This window comes from Entelurus aequoreus, linkage group LG08 (genome assembly GCF_033978785.1).
Source record: "Entelurus aequoreus isolate RoL-2023_Sb linkage group LG08, RoL_Eaeq_v1.1, whole genome shotgun sequence".
NCBI classification, from domain to species: Eukaryota; Metazoa; Chordata; class Actinopteri; order Syngnathiformes; family Syngnathidae; genus Entelurus; species Entelurus aequoreus.
The window spans coordinates 66,120,057-66,142,646 of NC_084738.1; the positions used below are offsets into that span (position 1 = coordinate 66,120,057).

Here is a 22,590-nt window from a genome sequence, read left to right on the forward strand (position 1 = left end):
AAAACCATCAACTAGTCAATCGTCCGCGCGAGTATACGTTGTCATCATTACACAAAAACATGAATGTGTCATTTGTATCTGCTAGGGGTGTAACGGTACGTGTTTTGTATTGAACCGTTTCGGTACGGGGCTTTCGGTTCGGTACGGGGGTGTACCGAACGAGTTTCTAAGCTAAAGCTAACTTTAGCTGCTAAAGTCTTAACAAGCTGCTTCGCTCCTCTGCCTCTGTCTCAGCACGCAGCATTGTCCCACCCACACAACCATCTGATTGGTACACACGCAGCATTGTCCCACCCACACAACCATCTGATTGGTACACACGCAGCATTGTCCCACCCACACAACCATCTGATTGGTACACACGCAGCATTGTCCCACCCACACAACCATCTGATTGGTACACACGCAGCATTGTCCCACCCACACAACCATCTGATTGGTACACACGAAGCATTACCAGCCAATCAGCAGTGCGTATTCAGAGCGCATGTAGTCAGCGCTTCAGCGTGGAGCAGATAGGTGTTTAGCAGGTGAGCATCAGGCAGCGGACTCTCTCCAAATGATAATAAACACCTCCCAGTCAACTACTAGTAACATCACTATGAGCCCGTTGACCTTCTAGAAATATAAACTGCAGCTCAGCTCACTCGCAGTCCTGGCTTGAGGTGAAGGCTAATTAGCTCTCAGTTCCAGCCACATCGACCCCTTCTGAGCGTAGACATGCTAACCTTTCTTCATTACAACTGTTAGTCACTCACTGGAATGAGTAGAATTGGTTATTGTGTACTGTGTTGGACTGGATGTTTATTTTGCACATTTTAAAAGCAATACTTAATGTTTACAGTGCTCCAGAATATTTAGATTGGCACTTTTTTGTATTGGATGTTTATCTTTATTTTTGCACATTTTAGCAAGCAAGCAATACTTTCACTTTTGTTGAAATGTTTACACTGTTGTTACAGAATATTTCGTTTTGCACTTTTTTGTATTGGATGTTTATCTTTATTTTTGCACATTTTAAAGCAAAATAAGCAATACTTTTACTTTTGAAATGCTTATACTATTGCAGAATATTAAGATTTGCACTGGATGTTGACTTTTATATTTGCACATTAAAAAGCAAATAAGCTACTTTTAATTTTGTTAAATGTTAAAAGTTTTAAATGTTTACATTGTTACAGAATATTTAGTCATGTTGTTGTCAATGTTGACTGAGTGGCCATACTTCTTTTTTTTGTAAATAAAAGCCATGCCTTTTGAAAAAACGGGCCTACATTTATTTTTTCATCTTCATTTTGAATAAAAAAAAAAATCGGTAAAAGGAAAAATAATCTATAGATTAATCGAAAAAAATCTATAGATTAACCGATTAATCGAAAAAAAAATCTATAGATTAATCGATAGAAAAATAATCGTTAGCTGCAGCCTTACACATGTATATACATATATACATGTATATACATATACATGTATATTATATACACATATATATACACACACATATATATACACACACACACACACACATATATATATATATATATATATATATATATATATATATATATATATACACACACATATATATATATATATATATATACATACATATATATACATACATATATATATATATATATATATATATATATATATATATATGTATATATATATATATATATATATATATATATATATATATATATATATATATATATATATATATATATATATATATATACATATATATATATGTGTATATATATATATATATATATATATATATATATATATATATATATATATATATATATATAATATTGTGAAATTAAAAATATCAAAATTGCCGCCGTATGCCTTCATTTTTCAGTTTGGCCACCCCTGATGTGCAGTAAAGCCATGTGTATAGAGTAGACTATGGTCACCTGATGAGTTCTTTGTGTGTCCAAAGGTGAAGGTGTGTGACCTGGAGCAGACATGCAGGTCACAGAGTGAACACTTCCATCAGCTGTCCAAAGAAGTGCTGAGTTTGCGTTTACAATCCATCCTGCAGTTAAGCCCGCCTCTTAAGTGCCAAGGTCCGCGCACGTCACAGGTGGGACCAAGAGACCTGGTTGGATCTGAAAGCAGACGCACGCAGGTGAGTGACATTTGTATTCTGCATGTTCCTTCTCTGAAGTCACATCCAAACACTCCCCTGAGAAATCATGTCAACCCAAACAGTCTGACACAAACATAATTTAGAGACAATAATCACACATCAAGACTGAATCCAAACACTCCCCTGAGAAATCATGTCAACCCAAAAAGTCAGACCCAAACATATTTTAAAGACAATAATCACACATCAGCTAGAAACCTGTGCCAGGCCCTGAATGGAAGTCCTGAATCCAGACCATGATCAGGGTCAGCCCAAAATGTAAATGTTTTCTTGTTCTTTATATCATGTTTGACAGATGGATCATAACTTGTTCAGTGACAAGAGTGAACCCTCTTGTCAGTCATCCACTGCCTTTGTGTCTGTAGGTGGAGGCGGCACCGCTCACACACACACACACGCACACACCCACACGCACTCACGGACACACGCACACACACATAGTTGAAGCTCATAAAGGAAACATAAGCTAAGGTCGTATAAATGATCCGGATCAGCCCCAAAATCAATTCATTCTTATTACATTTTAAATATTAACAGAAAGTTTGATGGAAATCTGGCCATAACTTTTTTAATTATGTTTCCTACGTTCCTACCTACGAATCAGCCTACCTACCTACCTGTCTACCTACCAAACTGCCTGTCTGCTTACCTACCTACCAGCTTGTCTATCTACCTACATGTCTACCTGCCTTCCTACCAACCTACCTGTCCGCCTACCTATTAGCTTGCCTATCTACCTGTCTACCTACCTGTCTATCTACATGCCTACCTTGTGTAATAAAGTGAAAAAGTTGTATTGGGACACCCTTATCAAAAACTGTATCTTAGGCAAAGCAGGGCGTATAAAAACCGAGTAACTCTGTATTGTTGTAATAAGTACATGATATGGCTTAATTCTTGAGTATAAATGACATGACGCAATACTGTCCCAATACTTTTGCTGTGTCTGAATTAAGAGACACAGGTGTCCCAATACTTTTGCTGAGTCTGTATAAAGAGACACATGGGTGTCCCAATACTTTTGCTGAGTATGTGTAAAGAGACACACGTGTCCCAATACTTTTGCTGAGTCTATATAAAGAGACACACGTGTCCCAATACTTTTGCTGAGTCTGTATGAAGAGACACCAGTGTCCCAATACTTTTGCTGAGTCTGTATAAAGAGACACAGGTGTCCCAATAATTTTGCTGAGTCTGTATAAAAAGACACAGGTGTCCCAATACTTTTGTTGAGTCCGTATAAAGAGACACAGGTGTCCCAATACTTTTGCTGAGTCTGTATAAAGATACACATGTGTCCCAATACTTTTGCTGTGTCTGTATAAAATGACACAGGTGTCCCAATACTTTTGCTGAGTCTGTATAAAGATACATGTGTCCCAATACTTTTGCTGTGTCTGTATAAAATGACACAGGTGTCCAAATACGTTTTCTGAGTCTGTATAAAGAGACACAGGTGTCCCAATACTTTTGTTGAGTCTGTATAAAGAGACACAGGTGTCCCAATACTTTTGACGAGTCGGTATAAAGAGACACAGGTGTCCCAATACTTTTGTGAGTCTGTATAAAGAGACACAGGTGTCCCAATACTTTTGCTGTGTCTGTATAAAGAGACACATGTGTCCCAATACTTTTGCTGTGTCTGTATAAAGAGACACATGTGTCCCAATACTTTTGCTGTGTCTGTATAAAATGACACAGGTGTTCCAATACTTTTGCTGAGTCTGTATAAAAAGACACGTGCCCCAATACTTTTGCTGTGTCTGTATAAAATGACACAGGTGTCCAAATACTTTTTCTGAGTCTGTATAAAGAGACACAGGTGTCCCAATACTTTTGCTGAGTCTGTATAAAGAGACACGTGTCCCAATACTTTTGCTGTGTCTGTATAAAATGACACAGGTGTCCAAATACTTTTTCTGAGTCTGTATAAAGAGACACAGGTGTCCCAATACTTTTGCTGAGTCTGTATAAAGAGACACAGGTGTCCCAATACTTTTGCTGAGTCTGTATAAAGAGACACAGGTGTCCCAATACTTTTGCTGAGTCTGTATAAAGAGACGCGTGTCCCAATACTTTTGCTGTGTCTGTATAAAATGACACAGGTGTCCAAATACGTTTTCTGAGTCTGTATAAGGAGACACGGGTGTCCCAATACTTTTGCTGTGTCTGTATAAAATGACACAAGTGTCCAAATACTTTTTCTGAGTCTGTATAAAGAGACACGGGTGTCCCAATACTTTTGCTGTGTCTGTATAAAATGACACAAGTGTCCAAATACTTTTTCTGAGTCTGTATAAAGAGACACGGGTGTCCCAATACTTTTGCTGAGTCTGTATAAAGAGACACAGGTGTCCCAATACTTTTGTGAGTCTGTATAAAGAGACACATGTGTCCCAATACTTTTGCTGTGTCTGTATAAAATGACACAGGTGTCCAAATACGTTTTCTGAGTCTGTATAAGGAGACACGGGTGTCCCAATACTTTTGCTGTGTCTGTATAAAATGACACAAGTGTCCAAATACTTTTTCTGAGTCTGTATAAAGAGACACGGGTGTCCCAATACTTTTGCTGTGTCTGTATAAAATGACACAAGTGTCCAAATACTTTTTCTGAGTCTGTATAAAGAGACACGGGTGTCCCAATACTTTTGCTGAGTCTGTATAAAGAGACACAGGTGTCCCAATACTTTTGTGAGTCTGTATAAAGAGACACATGTGTCCCAATACTTTTGCTGTGTCTGTATAAAATGACACAGGTGTTCCAATACTTTTGCTGTGTCTATATAAAGCAGGGGTCACCAACGTGGTGCCCGCGGGCACCAGGTCGCCCGTAAGGACCAGATGAGTCGCCCGCGGGCCTGTTCTAAAAAAAAAAAAATTAAAAAAAAAAAAAAAATGTTATTATTTTTTTTTTTTTAAATTAAATCTACATAGAAAAAACACAAGATACACTTTCAATCAGTGCATCAACCCAAACAACCTCCCCCATGCACACTCATCCACACCCACTCACACAAAAGGGGTTATTTCTTTCTGCTACCAATATTCTGGTTCCCACAACATAGACAAACATCTGCAAGGGACACAGTCCCTGAAGCACACATGATTGTATAGGCTGCTGGTCCACTAAAATTTTCATTAATTACTATTTTTTATGTAATTATTTTCATATTGTTTTACTTTCTTTTTTATCCAAGAAAATGTTTTTATTTATTTATCTTATTTTATTTTATTTTTTAAAAAAGGGCCTTATCTTCAACAGACCAGGTTGTCAATGAAATTAGATTTGTTTAAAGGGTTTTTTAAACCAGGCCCAGTCCAGATAATGTCCAAGTCGGACTCAGCAACACACACCTTCATTCATGTACACAGAAAAAAATTAGGGAACACAACAGATTGCATATAATTTATAAACAAAATTACATTTTCAAAATAAGCATTTATGTACAGTACAGATTATGTCCAGGTCACTCAAATTAGGGAACACAACAACAGATATCATATAATCTATAAACATAATTATACTTTCAAAATAAGCCTTTGAGGACTTATCGTCTTTTTTTTTATGTTTTTTGGCATCATTATCGTTTTCAACCATGTAACTTTCTAAAGTTAGAAAATACTGAATAAATGTTTTAAAGAAAGTAATACTAAGTGAATATCTGTTTTTGGCCTTAAAAATAAACATTTTACCGAGTACTATAATTAAATTGACTAAATCATGATTGTCAATGAACTCTCCTAAAATAACAGAAACCACATTAAGCTTCATAAACAAACCAATCCTTAAACACATTTTTTCAACTTCCACCCAAAACAAAGACACAATATGACAATACCAAAACAAATGCAGGGTGGATTCAGGCTCCTGACAACAAAATCGGCAATCATCTGACTCTGTCATATTCCATAATTTTAACATTTTCCCTGTGGGTAAGAAGTTATAAATAATTTTAATTTGAAAATAACGATTTTGCACATCGATAGTGGTTTTATAGATTAGTTTGAATATGGCATCCCATGGCAACGGGCAGTCAAAAAAGTCCTCCCATTTTCCATTTGTGTTGTATGAGGCAGCCTTCAAAGATTTCTTTATTAAATAAAAATTATATATTTTTCTATTTATTTTAGTTCCTTTTTGCCAACTAGAATTTCTTATTAGAGGTTTACAAACTAATAATTTAGTAGTTACATAATTAATTATTTGTTTTCATCTTTTCCCAATTACTCCAGTTAGTTGATAAAATGAAAAGCTTGAGCAAGCATCACCATACATAGCTCTAAATTCATTATACTTCATAATTTTACCATTCTCATTGATAATATCATTGACAAAAATGATTCCTCTTTCAAACATATTTTTCCAAAAGAAAGGCTTTCCATCTATTACAATATTAGAGTTCATCCATATTAACTGCTGCAAAATATTGTCTCTTTTTTCTGGCACATAAAATTGAAAACACCACTATGAGTGGATTGTTTCCTTTATGAACCCCGCCATGTTACCCAGCAGACTCTCTGGGAGGGGATCACTTGTAAAAAAGGATACAATTTCTTTTGATACAGTACATGTTTTTTGTCCAACAGGACATTTGTATACCACTCAATGTTTAAATACATCTTTGGAACAATTGATGCTTTTAAAGACAGACACATAGCTTCAAGGTTGAGAAGTTTCAGGCCCCCATATTCATACTCTTTGTACAAAACCTTTCTTTTAATCTTTTCTGGTTTGCCGTTCCAGACAAAACCGAAGACCCTCCGCTCATAAATCTTAAAAAAGTTTTGTGATGGAGCTGGTAATGACAAAAACAAATAAATAAATTGAGGAATAATTAACGAGTTGGCAATAGACATTTTACCATACAAGGTTAGGGATTTCCCTTTCCATAATTGCATAATTTTGTCCAGCTTTCTTAGTCGATTATCATAATTTACTGAGCCTAGATCTTCCAGATTTTCTGGGACAACAACACTAATATGTTAACTGGTCCATGTGTCCACAAAACAGGCACTTTGCATTCCATTCGAAAGGACGTTCCCTTTAGATTTCCGATCCTTAACATTTTACATTTATCATAATTAAGCTTAAGGCCAGATTGCTGTGAAAATATGTCCAAACGATTAAGAAGGTTCCGCAAACAATGAGGAAAAATCTTATCTTTGTGAATCAGCCTTTTCTGACATGAACTTCATCAAGAACAAACACAGAACACGCCTCACTGATGCACATCTGCAAGACTCACTCAGAGTTGCAGTGTCAAGTTACACACCAGAGTACAACACACTAGTTAACAGCATGCAATGCCAGGCTTCCCACTAACTGACAAAGAAACAGATAACAGATTTGGTGTCCAGTTCAAAGTGTGACATGATTTAAAAATTTGAGTTTACTTTTGTATTTTACATGAGTTATTATTTGTACAAACATGGTGCGAAGTAATTCATGATTTGTTAAAAAATGTTAGTGGCTAGCTAGTTAAAATGGGATATTGTGATTTCACAAGACTGTCTTAGAAGTGATCATTTGAAAATGTTCAATTTGAAAAATGTGCACTTAGAGAAAATATAAAAATAAAGTGTTGCATATTGATATTTATCTGTTTCTATATATATTTATTGTGAGAAATCATTAAGATGATCAGTGTTTCCACAAAGATAAATATCATTAATTATTAATAATAACAGAGTTAAAGGTAAATTGAGCAAATTGGCTACTTCTGGCAATTTATTTAAGTGTGTATCTAACTAGTAGCCCTTCGCATTAATCAGTACCCAAGAAGTAGCCCTTGGTTTCAAAAAGGTTGGTGACCCCTGGTATAAAGAGACACAGGTGTCCCAATACTTTTGCTGTGTCTGTATAAAATGACACAGGTGTTCCAATACTTTTGCTGTGTCTGTATAAAGAGACACAGGTGTCCCAATACTTTTGCTGAGTCTGTATAAAGAGACACAGGTGTCCAAATACTTTTTCTGAGTCTGTATAAAGAGACACGTGTCCCAATACTTTTGCTGAGTCTGTATAAAATGACACAGGTGTCCAAATACTTTTTCTGAGTCTGTATAAAGAGACACAGGTGTCCCAATACTTTTGTTGAGTCTGTATAAAGAGACACAGGTGTCCCAATACTTTAGATGAGTCTGTATAAAGATACACATGTGTCCCAATACTTTTGCTGTGTCTGTATAAAATGACACAGGTGTCCCAATACTTTTTCTGAGTCTGTATAAAGAGACACAGGTGTCCCAATACTTTTTCTGAGTCTGTATAAAGAGACACAGGTGTCCCAATACTTTTGTTGAGTCTGTATAAAGAGACACAGGTGTCCCAATACTTCTGAGCTGAGCAATCAACAGAACATCTTTAGTACTCACTGATTTATGGCCGTCCGCCATCTTTAATGGTGTCGGAAGGTTCAAGAACATCAAATGAGTGATTTCACGCTTACTTGACTTGAGCATCATCTCCATCCATCTAATGCAAATGCATGATCAATATCCACTGTAATTGATCACAGGGCTGACGTACGAGGTGAGTATTGTAAAAAACGGCAGTGCCAGCACGTCAGTCTGCTAAACATTTATTCATGAGATATGAGAAGGTGTGCATCATACCAGTCGCACGTACTGTACACCTGAAGTACTTTTTGCCTCACTCCTGTGAGAATCTTGCGGTGACTGAAGCAATAAGGAGTGGCGGTTGCTTAATTCAGTGTTTCTTAGAGAAGTCTGGAGCTAAAGTCATAAAGAAGCTTCTTAAACCCGAATTATTGTTTTCATTTGCACTTTAATTTAATTAAAAAATAAATGTATTATTAATTTATTCTATGTATTTTACCACAACATTTACTTTTTGTCAATTTATGAGTCTTCTGCAGTATATTTGGTTAGTACCGTAAATTCCGGACTATAAAGTTGCTACTTTTTCATACGCTTTGAAGCCTGCAACTTTTAAACGACACGGCTAATTTATGGATTTTTCTTCGCTGACGGTCATTATGCAAATAGTTAAAAAAAAACAAAAATAAAGAAACAAGCAAAGACACTGAACTGGTGTGTTATTGTCTGTGCTATAGCGCCACCTTTTGGAAGAGCATGCTTACTGCATGTGCTACATTGCCCTTCTGTTTAGACTGAGCTTTCAACCGGAAGTCGAAGTGCGGTTCCGTCTTCTAGCCCCTCATAGTGTTTCTACTTGTATGGATTCTTCATTCATTACTCCAAACGATGTTTGTAGGTTTTACAATATAACTACAACAATCCTTACTTACTGAAGCGTCCCATGTGTGACGTCTGTAGGACGATGACTTCTGTTTTGTTTGATCAGCCGTTTTACTGCCGTGTTACAGACACCATTTGGAAACAATTAAGGTGTGTAAATAAGCATTTATAGAATATTTATGTGTAAATAACTCATTTCAGAAGTTTATATCTGTGACTTATAGTCCGGTGCGGCTTATATATGGAAAACATTATGTGTCTTACCCCGAGGGCGTGCCTGATATTTGAGGACTAACGTGCAACACCTGCCGGGCCCGCTCACTCGCTCCAACAGCGGATCAATCGGAACACAATAAGACCCAAATGGCTCGAAGGAGGCATGGCAGTCGCTCTTTAACTGTGATGGAAATCAATTTCTCCCAGGCGATGAGAGCCAAACACTGATCTCCCGGTTTTTGCAGTGCCCACAGCAGACTGGAGACAAAGGAGGACCGCATTGGCCGTCCGTCAAGTCCCGCACCGGCTGCCCCCGGCGGCTGAACCCGTCCGAGGTGAGTGGTGTAAGCCTGGTCACACACGACACTACGTTACTGTATCGTGATATCTCACCTAGTGGATCTCCAAACTGTCGCTACCAAAGCTCTCAGTCTAGGTAGACTTTTTACAAGATTCCGGATCAGGACGGCAAGCTCAAACTTGAGGTTTTTTGGTACGGATCCAGTTTCCGCCATCCAAGTCACTGCCGTTGCATCGTTGGGCGACCTTGTGTACTTCAATCTTTCCCAGAGTCAGGTATAGAGAGAGTGTGGCCAATGTAGTCACATGTAGGATGGGGTTATTCAACTACGTTGTGAAGATCCTAAGGACTCAGGGGCCGGACATCAAAATGTGGAGGCTTTGTCAGAAAGATTTTATTCCTTTGAGACTGTGGTGAAGAAGGAGCTGAGCCGGAAGGCAAAGCTCTCAATTTACCGGTCGAGCTACGTTCCCATCCTCACCTATGGTCATGAGCTTTGGGTTATGACCGAAAGCACAAGATCACTGGTACAAGCGGCCGAAATGAGTTTCCTCTGCCGGGTGGCGGGGCCCTCCCTTAGAGATAGGGTGAGAAGCTCTGTCATCTGGGAGAAGCTCAAAGTAAAGCCGCTGCTCCTCCACATCGAGAGGAGCCATATGTTGTGGTTCGGGCATCTGGTCAGGATCCCACCCGAACGCCTCCCTAGGGAGGTGTTTCGGGCACGTCCGACCGGAAGGAGGCTACGGGGAAAACCCAGGACACGTTGGAAAGACTATGTCCCCCGGCTGGCCTGGGAATGCCTTGGGATCCCCCGGGAGGAGCTGGACGAAGTGGCTGGAAAGAGGGAAGTCTGGGCTTCCCTACTTAGGCTGCTGGCCGACCTCGGATCAACGGAAGAAGATGGATGGATGGATGACTGTGTTTACTGAATTGCAAAGTAAACATGTCAGCTTTCACACTTCCCTCTCAATCATTTCATTATTCTGTTCCAGCGTTTGCAGATAGTTGACAGCATGAAGAAACAGAAGCTCCAGAGGTTTTGGGTGGAAAGCTTTGGCGGGTCAAATGTGGACTGGAAACCACCAGTTGAATAGGGTTGATTTAGGAGATCCTCTGGGCAGACTCTCTCTGATCGGTCAAAAGCTCCTCACGTGACTACGGGTCGCCATTTTGCTGCCAACTTTGAAACCGAGTTGGCCATAATCTCTCTATACATGGGTCTTTCGACTGCGTGAACCCTGTTCGCCGGCATGAACGTGCTGACTTCTGAGCTAAAAGCCTGGGCCATCAATGCTAAAGCCAGCACTGCCTTTGAAGTTGTCAGGGAGTGAGGTTTACCAAGTACGCTGGCTGGCCTCCGTTAAACTCGTGCCCAGGGCCACCCTCACCTGTATGGGGGCCTACAGGTGGACGTATACAGTCTGTAAGGCTGATTGTTTGTGTGCACGGTCTTGATTTTAAAAGTAGAGCTGTTGTGGTCATTAACCCTGTCAACTGAGAGTAGTCAACATTCTAGTTTGTTGTTTAGATGCTGTTAGGGGAATGTTTTCCCACCTTAGAAGTTACGATCTTTGGCCTTGGTTTTGCTGGAAGAAGATAAAGGAGGTCTCATCCAAACACACACAAGTCCCTCTCGTTTAAGTGTGTCAGGATGTACCAGATGCGGTGAGGGAGAGTGGACAATATATACGGCAAGTTAACTTTCAGTGTTGATTCCTGCCGAGGCTGGCAGCAAGGTGGACAAAAGCATATGAGAAGGGCGACCATTTTAATTTAGCATTCAGCGCTGGTATTGCTATTGTTTGTACTGACTCCTTCGGTCAATCTTGGATCCTAGTCACCTATCTTTATTCAGACCGCCTCAGAACTTAAGAATGTGGGAGAACTTTTCCCTGCAGGAGTGAATTAGTAAGAGAGGGTTATCTCATCCTGCTTCCTGATAACGTATCATGAACGTGTGACGTTTGTCTTTGCGTTTCCATCTTGAGATGGAGGATGAAGCGAGCCCGCCAGCCAGGCCCAAGCCTCGGTACACGGGCCAGGTCCGCCTTTGCACTGCCCGATACAGGTGAGCGACACCCGCTGAAGTTAAAGCCTCCCGAGTTGCTTGCAATAATGACTTTTCCTCCAGTTATAACCCCTACGACGGACCGAACGAGCACCCTGAAGCAGAGCTCCCCCTTGTGGCGGGGAAGTATTTGTACGTCTACGGCAACATGGACGACGACGGCTTCTATGAAGGTGAGAAGTCGCTATCGTTCTGTGCTAAATGATGGCTTTGTTCCACTGCAGAATGACTAATGATACACAATTTGTTATTGGAAATAGAACATTGTAAAGTGAAAGAAAAGATCGAACAGGTGATATGTAACGAGAAAAAGTTGCAATGTTGACTCTAATAACAAAGCTGTTTTTTTTCATTGCTCAAAAATAATAATGAATAAAAAATCAATGTTGTTATGAATTATTGACATATTCAAGGGAAAAATAATGCAACTTTTGAGTGTTTGCCACAACAAAAAGGGCACACAAAAAAAAAGAGCATAAAAAAATAAAAACTTAACTGAAGTTGATCTAAAGACCTCAGTGTTGATGAAAGTTAAATTCAATGTATGACTTTTTTAACACTCTTATGAGTGGGGCACTTTTTAAACTGCTCAGAATATAATTAAATAAAATCTATGTTGTTATGAATTATTGAGGCTCCAATTACTTCACATCAAATATTACACTTTGAAATAAGTTTTGGGGAAAACAATTCTAAATTTTGAGTGTTTGCCACAACAAAATAAAGTTGTTTTTAACAAAAAGGGCAAAAAAAGCATGGAAAAAATTATAAAAACGTATGACGTTGGTCTAAAGACCTCAGTGTTGTTGAAAGTAATGAAATAAATACATGTATGACTTTTTTTTAACACTGATATGAGTGGGACACTTTTTAAACTGCTCAGTAGGTAATTCAATAAAATCAATGCTGTTATGAATTATTGACATATTTAAGGCTCCAATTACTTCACAGCAAATATTGCATATGTTGGGTGTTAAATAACAAAGTTTTCTATGACACAAAGGGAATTAAATAAACAAACAAAAAACACATAAAAATGGAAAAAATAATGTATAACTTATTTTTAACAATTTAATGAGTGGGGCCCTTTTGGATCTCTAAGTGTTTTTTTAACTGCCGTTGCTCAAAAAATAATAATGAATCAAATTCAATGTTATAAATATTACGTCACATCAAATATTACAATTTGAAATATTTTTGGGGAAAATATTGCATATTTTGTCTGTTAAATAAAGTTTTCTATGACACAAAGAAAAGAAAACAAACAAATAAAAAAATTATACAAATTACAATTGATAGATAGATCTGGAGTTGGTTGCAAAATTTAAGTGTTGAAAGTGGAAAAAATAATGTATGAATTATTTTTTAACAATGTTATGAATGGGGCCCTTTTGGATCAATGGAAACCTGAGTGGGATTTTTTTTAAACTTTCATCACTCAAAAATAATAATTAATCAAAATCTATGTTGTTAGGAATTATGACATATTCAAGGCTCCAATTACTTCACATCAAATATTACACTTTGAAATAAGTTTTGGGGAAAACAATTCTAAATTTTGAGTGTTTGCCACAACAAAATAAGTTGTATTTAACAAAAAGGGCAAAAAAACAAACACAAAAAGCATGAAAAAATAATACAAACTTATGAAGTTGATCTAAAGACCTCAGTGTTGTTGAAAGAAAAGAAATAAATACATGTATGAGTGGGACACTTTTTAAACTGCTCAGAAAATAATTAAATAAAATCAATGTTGTTATGAATTATTGACATATTTAAGGATCCAATTACTTCACAGCAAATATTAACTTTGAAATATGTTTGGGGAAAATATTGCATATTTTATATTTGCCTTAAAACAACAGGATTTTTTTTTTTTTAACCAAAAGGGCATAAAACATAAAGAAACAAATACAACTTTATATCCATACTGATATATCTGAGAGATTTAAATGTAGAAAAACAGTTTAATTATTATAAAACTAACAAACAAGAACTACACTAAAATAAATATTTAAAACATATAATCAACGGCTGCATCTGAAGTTGATCTGGAGATTTGAATAAAACAAAGTAATGCATGACTTATGAGTGGCGCTTTTTTGGAATACCAAGACTTAAGAATTAAATTGTCATTGCTCAAAAATTCAAATAATGAATCAAAATCAACGTTGTCATGAATTATTGTCCTATTCAGGGCTCCAATTACTTCATGTGAAATATTCCACTTCCTCTTGCATATTTTATGTTTTTGCCATAGAAATCTGGAGTTTCTTTAACAAAAAGGGCATAAAACATTAAAAAAAGACAAAACAAAACTTTATATCAGTAGATAGATCTAAAGTTTATCTGGAGATTTAAGAGTAAAAAACACATGAAAAAAATCTAATTCATAACCAACAAACAAATATTAAAAACGTATAGTTTTGAAGTTCATTTAGAGATTTAAGCGTTGAAAATAAAAAAATAAAAAATACTTTTATGAGTGGGACTTCTTTAGATACCTGAGGAATTTTAGTAGGATTTTTTTTTTTTTTTTCATAGCTCAAAAAATAACAATAAATCAAAATCAATGTTGTTATTAATCATTGACGTGTTCAAGACTCCAATGACTTAACATAAATTGGACGGAAAATATTGCATATGTTGTGTGTTTGCCATAAAAAACAGGGTTTTGGCAAAAAAAACATAACAAGAAAACAACAACTTGAAGTCGACAGGTAGATTTGAGGTTGATGTAGAGGGGTCCCCAGGACCAAACTTTGATTGATTGATTTATTGAAACTTTTATTAGTATATTTCACAGTACAGTACATATTCCGTACAATTGACCACTAAATGGTAACACCCCAATAAGTTTTTCAACTTGTTTAAGTGGGGTCCACGTTAATCAATTCATGGTAGCTTGAGGGAGGCACTAAAGTTGACAAAATAAATATACCGTATTTTCTGGACCATAGGGCGCAAGAGCGGGTCTATTCAGGTCGTTTTTTATACAAAAGGCGCACTTTATAAGGCGCATTATAGGGGTTATATTATGATTTTTTTCTCAATTTAAAACATTTCCTTGTGGTCTACATAACATGTAATGGTGGTTATTTGGTCAAAATGTTGCATAGATGATGTTTTAAAGATCATCTTCAAGCTTTCTGACAGTCGCTTCAGGATGCGCCGTTTTGTGGGCGGTCTCATTTACGTGGCTCACCTTCGACAGCGTCTTCTCCCCGTCATCTTTGTTGTAGCGGTGTAGCGTGCAAGGACGGGAGTGGAAGAAGTGTCAAAAGATGGAGCTAACTGTTTTAATGACATGACAGGACCGCAGATGTGGTTGACCCCCCCCTCAAGGGGGAGACCGGATGCAATGGACGTCGAGTGGGTCTAGCATAATATTGTGAAAGTCCAGTCCATAGTGGATCTAACATAATAGTGAGTGACAATCCATTAAGCGGTGCGGCTTCAAAGTCTTACTAAAACATTTTGACAGATTTTTGAGTGCCGTGTGTAATGTTCTTTATTCTCAAAGGAACATTTAAAGTTTTGGTGTTGTTTACTGGCGTCTTATTGCAGTCTACACGTATCTCTTATGTGTGACTGCCATCTACTGGTGACACTTATCATTACACCATGTGCCAAAAAAAATTGCTTCGAGGTCGGTAAGCACAACCAGAATTATTCCGTACATTAAGCGCACCGGGTTAAAAGGCCCACCGTCGGTTTTTGAGAAAATGAAAGGATTTTAAGTGCGCCTTATAGTCCGAAAAATACGGTATTGGAAAAAGAGAACTATCAAAATGGTCCAACCCTCCCCCTTCCACATCCCACTTCCCCGGATTGTAAATAATAAAATGTAAATAATCAAATGTAAATACTTATTCTTATGCTTTCTGATCTCTCTCTCTATGTCCACTACTTGCTGTACATATCCTACCAAGTCAGTCCTACACTGTTTCAATGTCCATTTCTCTGATGATGCAATTGTTGATGACTGAAGTGTTGATATCAACCAAACCTAACCCCCCCCCCCTCCACATCCCACACCCCGGATTGTAAATAATGTAAATAATTCAATGTATATACTCTGATGATTATCTTGTGTGATGACTGTATTATGATGATATTATATATCTGTATCATGAATCAATTTAAGTGGACCCCGACTTTAACAAGTTGAAAAACGTATTCGGGTGTTACCATTTAGTGGTCAATTGTACGGAATATGTACTTCACTGTGCAATCTACTAATAAAAGTTGCAATCAATCAATCAATCAATGCTTTGATTGTTCAGAGTGTGGCCCTCAGTTTGGACAGGCGTGTTGTAAAGTCACAGAAATCCAACTTGTCCACTTCACAGATGAGCTCAGGGACTACTTTCCAACATTTGCCTCCTAATCAGCAGCCATGCATTCATCCTCAATAGTCAGGAAGAGGAGGAGGAGGAGGAGGACGCTATGCTAAGCTGCACTGACTCATTCAAGATGGCGGCAAGTGTGTGTTTGTCATGAAAGACGTAGACTCATGTCAAGATGGGACCATGCTCTCTTTTAGCTTGATGACTAATACAGCTGGGCGCAACTACATCATCACACACACACACACACGCACGCACACACACACACACACACACAAACACAGATGGCCTAAAGTGGTAGAGTTTAGTGAGAATAAAAAGGATTTAAGAACCATGATAGCAAGTTCTTGCCCGGGAGAAGAAGTAGAGAACAGCTTGTTCAACTGCAAAGGCAGTTCGCTCCCGGGTGTTCCTGGAAATGTTCAAGGAAGTTCAAGTTGAGATGATTAATAAATCATGACAGGGCTTTCGCTGCAGCGGGGTTGTCCAGACGTGTTCCACTGAGGGCCACACGCTGAAAAATGAAATTTTAATTTTCACAGTCAATACACTCCAGTAGGAAGGGATTCATATGGCCCCATACATTGCAGTTTACCTGACACATGACACCTGACACATTGGGCAGGGTGCACTATCCACTGTCGCCACCAGATGGCGGTAGAGTGTTGAATAGCTTCAAATGTGTGTAGTGGCAATTCCAACTTTGACCATTGTGTCAGTTGCTATGTAGAGTGGCGCTTCTCATCGTTTTCAGCAGACTGCATTGCAAATTGATTAACCCCCACCCACTTTAAATGATTTGAAGGGTCACTTTAATAATTTTGCAGGTCATTTTAAATGATTTGAAAGGCCAATTTAAATGATTTGGCGGGCCAACTTTAATTATTTAAAAGACCACATTAGTAATTTAGCAGTCAATTTTAAATGATTTGAAGGGTCACATTGAATGGTTTGCCAGGTCACTTTAAATGATTTGGAGTGTCACATTAATTTATTTGGAACCTTAAAGGCCTACTGAAATGAAATGTTTTTATTTAAATGGGGATAGCAGATCCACTCTATGTGTCATACTTGATCATTTCGCGATATTGCCATATTTTTGCTGAAAGGATTTAGTAGAGAACAACGACGATAAAGTTCGCAACTTTTGGTCGCTGATAAAAAAAGCCTTGCCTGTACCGGAAGTAGCGTGACGTCACAGGTTGAAAGGCTCCTCACATTTCCCCATTGTTTACACCAGCAGCGAGAGCGATTCGAACCGAGAAAGCGACGATTACCCCATTAATTTGAGCCAGGATGAAAGATTCGTGGATGAGGAACGTGAGAGTGAAGGACTAGAGTGCAGTGCAGGACGCATCTTTTTTCGCTCTGACCGTAACTTAGGTACAAGCTGGCTCATTGGATTCCACACTGTCTCCTTTTTCTATTGTGGATCACGGATTTGTATTTTAAACCACCTCGGATACTATATCCTCTTGAAAATGAGAGTCGAGAACGCGAAATGGACATTCACAGTGACTTTTATCTCCACGACAATACATCGGCGAAACACTTTAGCTACGGAGCTAACGTGATAGCATCGGGCTTAACTGCATATAGAAACAAAAGAAATAAGCCCCTGACTGGAAGGATAGACAGAAAATCAACAATACTATTAAACCATGGACCTGTAAATACACGGTTAATGCTTTCCAGCCTGGCAAAGCTTAACAATGCTGTTACTAACGACGCCATTGAAGCTAAATTAGCAACGGGACCTCACAGAGCTATGCTAAAAACATTAGCTATCCACATACGCCAGCCAGCCCTCATCTGCTCATCAACACCCGTGCTCACCTGCGTTCCAGCGATCGACGGTGCGACGAAGGACTTCACCCGATCATCCGTGCAGTCGGCGGCTAGTGTCGGATAGCGTGTCTGTTATCCAAGTCAAAGTCCTCCTGCTTGTGTTGCTGGAGCCAGACGCTAATACACCGATCCCACCTACAGCTTTCTTCTTTGCAGTCTTCATTGTTCATTAAACAAATTGCAAAAGATTCACCAACACAGATGTCCAGAATACTGTGGAATTTTTAGATGAAAACAGAGCTTTTTCTATTGGATTAAATGGAGTCCGAATACTTCCGTTTCAACGATTGACGTCACGCGCATACGTCATCATACATAGACGTTTTCAACCGGAAATTTAGCGGGAAATTTAAAATTGCACTTTATAAGTTAACCCGGCCGTATTGGCATGTGTTGCAATGTTAAGATTTCATCATTGATATATAAACTATCAGACTGCGTGGTCGGTAGTAGTGGGTTTCAGTAGGCCTTTAAATAATTTGGAGAATCACAATAAATGATTTGCAGGGCCACAATAAATTATTTTTAGGGTCACACATTTATTTGGAGTGCCAAGTTAAATGATTTGGCAGGCCAATTTAAATTATTTTGAGGGCCACAATAAATATTTTGGAAAACCATTTGTATGATTTAGCGGGTCTAAGTAATTTGGAGGGTCATTATAAATGATTTGGCAGGTCAAATGAAATTATGTGAAGGGTCGATATAAATGATATGGCGGGTCACATGAAATGTATTGGTGGGTCACATTAAATTATTTGGTGGGTGACATGAAATTATTTGAAGGATCACATGAAATGATTTAGTGGGTCACATTATATGATTTGAAGGGTCACATTAAAAATGATTTGGTGGGTCACATTAAATGATTTGAAGGGTCACGTTAAATAATTTGGTGGGTCACATGAAATTATTCTGTGGGTCACATGAAATGATTTGAAGGGTCACATGAAATGATTTGGTGGGTCACGTTAAATGATTTGAAGGGTCACATTAAATGATTTGAAGGGTCACGTTAAATTATTTGTAGGGTCACATTAAATGATTTGGTGGGTCACAAATAATTTGAAGGGTCACATTAAATGATTTGAAGGGTCACATTAAATAATTTGGTGGGTCACATGAAATTATTTGAAGGGTCACATGAAATGATTCTGTGGGGCACATGAAATTATTTGAAGGGTCACATGAAATGATTTGGTGGGTCACATTAAATTATTTGAAGGGTCACATTAAATTATTTGAAGGGTCACATTAAATGATTTGAAGGGGCACATGAAATTATTTGAAGGGGCACGTTAAATTATTTGAAGGGTCACATTAAATGATTTGGTGGGTCACAAATAATTTGAAGGGTCACATTAAATGATTTGAAGGGTCACATTAAATGATTTGGTGGGTCACATTAAATGATTTGAAGGGTCACATTAAATGATTTGAAGGGTCACGTTAAATTATTTCAAGGGTCACATTAAATGATTTGGTGGGTCACAAATAATTTGAAGGGTCACATGAAATGATTTGAAGGGTCACATGAAATGATTTGGTGGGTCACATGAAATGATTTGAAGGGTCACATGAAATGATTTGGTGGGTCACATTAAATTATTTGAAGGGTCACATTAAATGATTTGAAGGGTCACGTGAAATGATTTGAAGGGTCACGTTAAATGATTTGGTGGGTGACGTGCAATAGAAGAAAGAATGAAAGAAAAGGCATCAAGGAATTATAAAATGGTGACTTTTAAAATGTCACCTCATTAGTAATATTATGTTCTTCAGTCCACGGACGACTTAGACAAGTCTGAAGAGAAGCCAAAGACATGAAATATCCTGCACTTGTCAACTATGACCAAGTCCAATACTTTTTGTCTTTAGCAACTCTGTACCTATTTCTCTGTCCCAGGGGAGCTCCTGGACGGCCAGCGAGGACTGGTCCCTTCCAACTTTGTGGAGTTCATCCAGGACAAAGAGAAGCTCACCATTCAAGCCGGAGACGGTGGTGAGGAGCATAAAGCCCTGGCCTTGATGACAGTGGACGGGGGTGGTGGCCAGGACCGTCTGCTGGGCTTGTCCAAGGCCTTGGTTCCCTGTAGCAACGGGACAGCGGGGCCCTTGGACCCCGAGGACCTGGCTGAAGACGTTGTGCCTTATCCTCGTAAGATCACCTTGATCAAGCAACTGGCGCGGAGCGTCATCGTGGCCTGGGATCCTCCGGTCGTGCCTTTGGGCTGGGGGAACATCTCCGGCTACCAGGTGTTGGTGGACGGCGAGCTGCGTGCCACTTTACAGTCCGGCGGACGCACCAAGTCCTTGCTGGAGAAGCTGGACCTGGACGGCTGCGTTCACCGCGTGTCCGTGCAGAGCGTCACCGACAGGGGCGTGTCGGACCAGCTGCGCTGCACTTTGTTGGTGGGAGCCAACGTGGTGGTGGCCCCTTGTGGCCTCCGGGTGGACGACATCCGGCGGGACACGGCCGAGCTCTCTTGGTTGCCTAGCAACAGTAACTACGGTCACACCGTCTTCCTGGACGGGGCGGAGCACGCGGTGTTGAAGCCGGGCAGGTACAGACTGCGTTTCTTCAACCTGAAGCCGCTGACGGTGTACAAGGTGACGGTGTCGGCGCAGCCCCACCAGGTGCCGTGGCAACTGCCTCTGGAGCAGCGGGAGAGGAAGGAGGCAGGAGTGGAGTTCTGCACTCAGGCTGCAGGTCAGCACTTCATCATGGAGTCAATGATCTATGTTTAAAGGCCTACTGAAATGAATTTTTTTTATTTAAACGGGGATAGCAGATCTATTCTATGTGTCATACTTGATCATTTCGCGATATTGCCATATTTTTGCTGAAAGGATTTAGTATAGAACAACGACGATAAAGATTGCAACTTTTGGTATCTGATAAAAAAAAGGCTTGCACCTACCGGAAGTAGCGTGACGTAGTCAGTTGAACATATACGCAAAGTTCCCTATTGTTTACAATGATGGCCGCATGAAGTGAGAGAGATTCGGACCGAGAAAGCGACAATTTCCCCATTAATTTGAGCGAGGATGAAAGATTTGTGGATGAGTAAAGTGCAAGTGAAGGACTAGTGGGGAGTTGAAGCTATTCAGATAGGGAAGATGCTGTGAGAGCCGGGGGTGACCTGATATTCAGCTGGGAATGACTACAACAGTAAATAAACACAAGACATATATATACTCTATTAGCCACAACACAACCAGGCTTATATTTAATATGCCACAAATTAATCCTGCATAAAAACACCTGCGTGTTTGTTATGCTAGCTCCTAGCTCCTCTGCTAGCTCCTAGCTCCATAGAACACGCCAATACAATTCAAACACCTGATCAACACACACAATCACTCAGCCCAAAAGACCGTTTACCTAACCCAAGGTTCATAAAGCTTATATATTTTTAAAAAGTTACGTACGTGACGCGCACATACGGTCAAGTTATCGAATGTTTAGCAGCCAAGGCTGCATACTCACGGTACCTGATATTCAGCTGGGAATGACTACAACAGTAAATAAACACAAGACATATATATACTCTATTAGCCACAACACAACCAGGCTTATATTTAATATGCCACAAATTAATCCTGCATAATAACACCTGCGTGTTTGTTATGCTAGCTCCTAGCTCCTCTGCTAGCTCCTAGCTCCATAGAACACGCCAATACAATTCAAACACCCGATCAACACACACAATCACTCAGCCCAAAAGACCGTTCACCTAACCCAAGGTTCATAAAGCTTATATATTTTTAAAAAGTTACGTACGTGACGCGCACGTACGGTACGGTACGTGTTATGCTAGCTCCTAGCTCCTCTGCTAGCTCCTAGCTCCATAGAACACGCCAATACAATTCAAACACATGATCAACACACACAATCACTCAGCCCAAAAGACCGTTCACCTAACCCAAGGTTCATAAAGCTTATATATTTAAAAAAAGTTACGTACATACGCAAAAAAAAGCCAAAGCTGCATACTCACAGTAGCACGTCTGCGTCTTTGTCATCCAAATCAAAGTAATCCTGGTAAGAGTCTGTGTTGTCCCAGTTCTCTACAGGCGTCTGTGTATCCAAATCAAAAGTCCTCCTGGTTAGAGTCTCTGTTATCCGAGTTCTTCCATCTTGACTGCATCTTTCGGGAATGTAAACAAAGAAGCGCCGGCTGTGTACTGTTGTGGCTGACTACGTTCGAAAAATACGTCCATTTCGCACCGACAACTTTCTTCTTTGCTTGCTCGGCTTCCTTCTCCATAATGCAATGAACATGATTGAAACAGATTCACGAACACAGATGTCCAGAATACTGTGGAGTTATGAAATGAAAACAGAGCTTTTTCGTATCGGCTTCAATGTGGAAGGCATACCCGTGTTCGTCGGGCTACGTCACACGCATACGTCATCCTC

At 39.1% G+C, this 22,590-nt stretch overlaps 1 protein-coding gene across 1 annotated transcript in view; it reads left to right on the forward strand.

Annotated features, from left to right (window-relative positions):
• Positions 1-22,590, forward strand: part of LOC133656425 (RIMS-binding protein 2-like) — a 92,629-nt gene that overhangs the window by 26,161 nt on the left and 43,878 nt on the right. Inside the window, exons 6-10 of the mRNA XM_062057504.1 lie at positions 1,952-2,140; positions 9,847-9,936; positions 11,891-11,970; positions 12,034-12,143; positions 20,074-20,877. Coding sequence (XP_061913488.1) covers positions 1,952-2,140; positions 9,847-9,936; positions 11,891-11,970; positions 12,034-12,143; positions 20,074-20,877 — 1,273 coding nt within the window. The remainder of the gene's footprint in view (positions 1-1,951; positions 2,141-9,846; positions 9,937-11,890; positions 11,971-12,033; positions 12,144-20,073; positions 20,878-22,590) is intronic.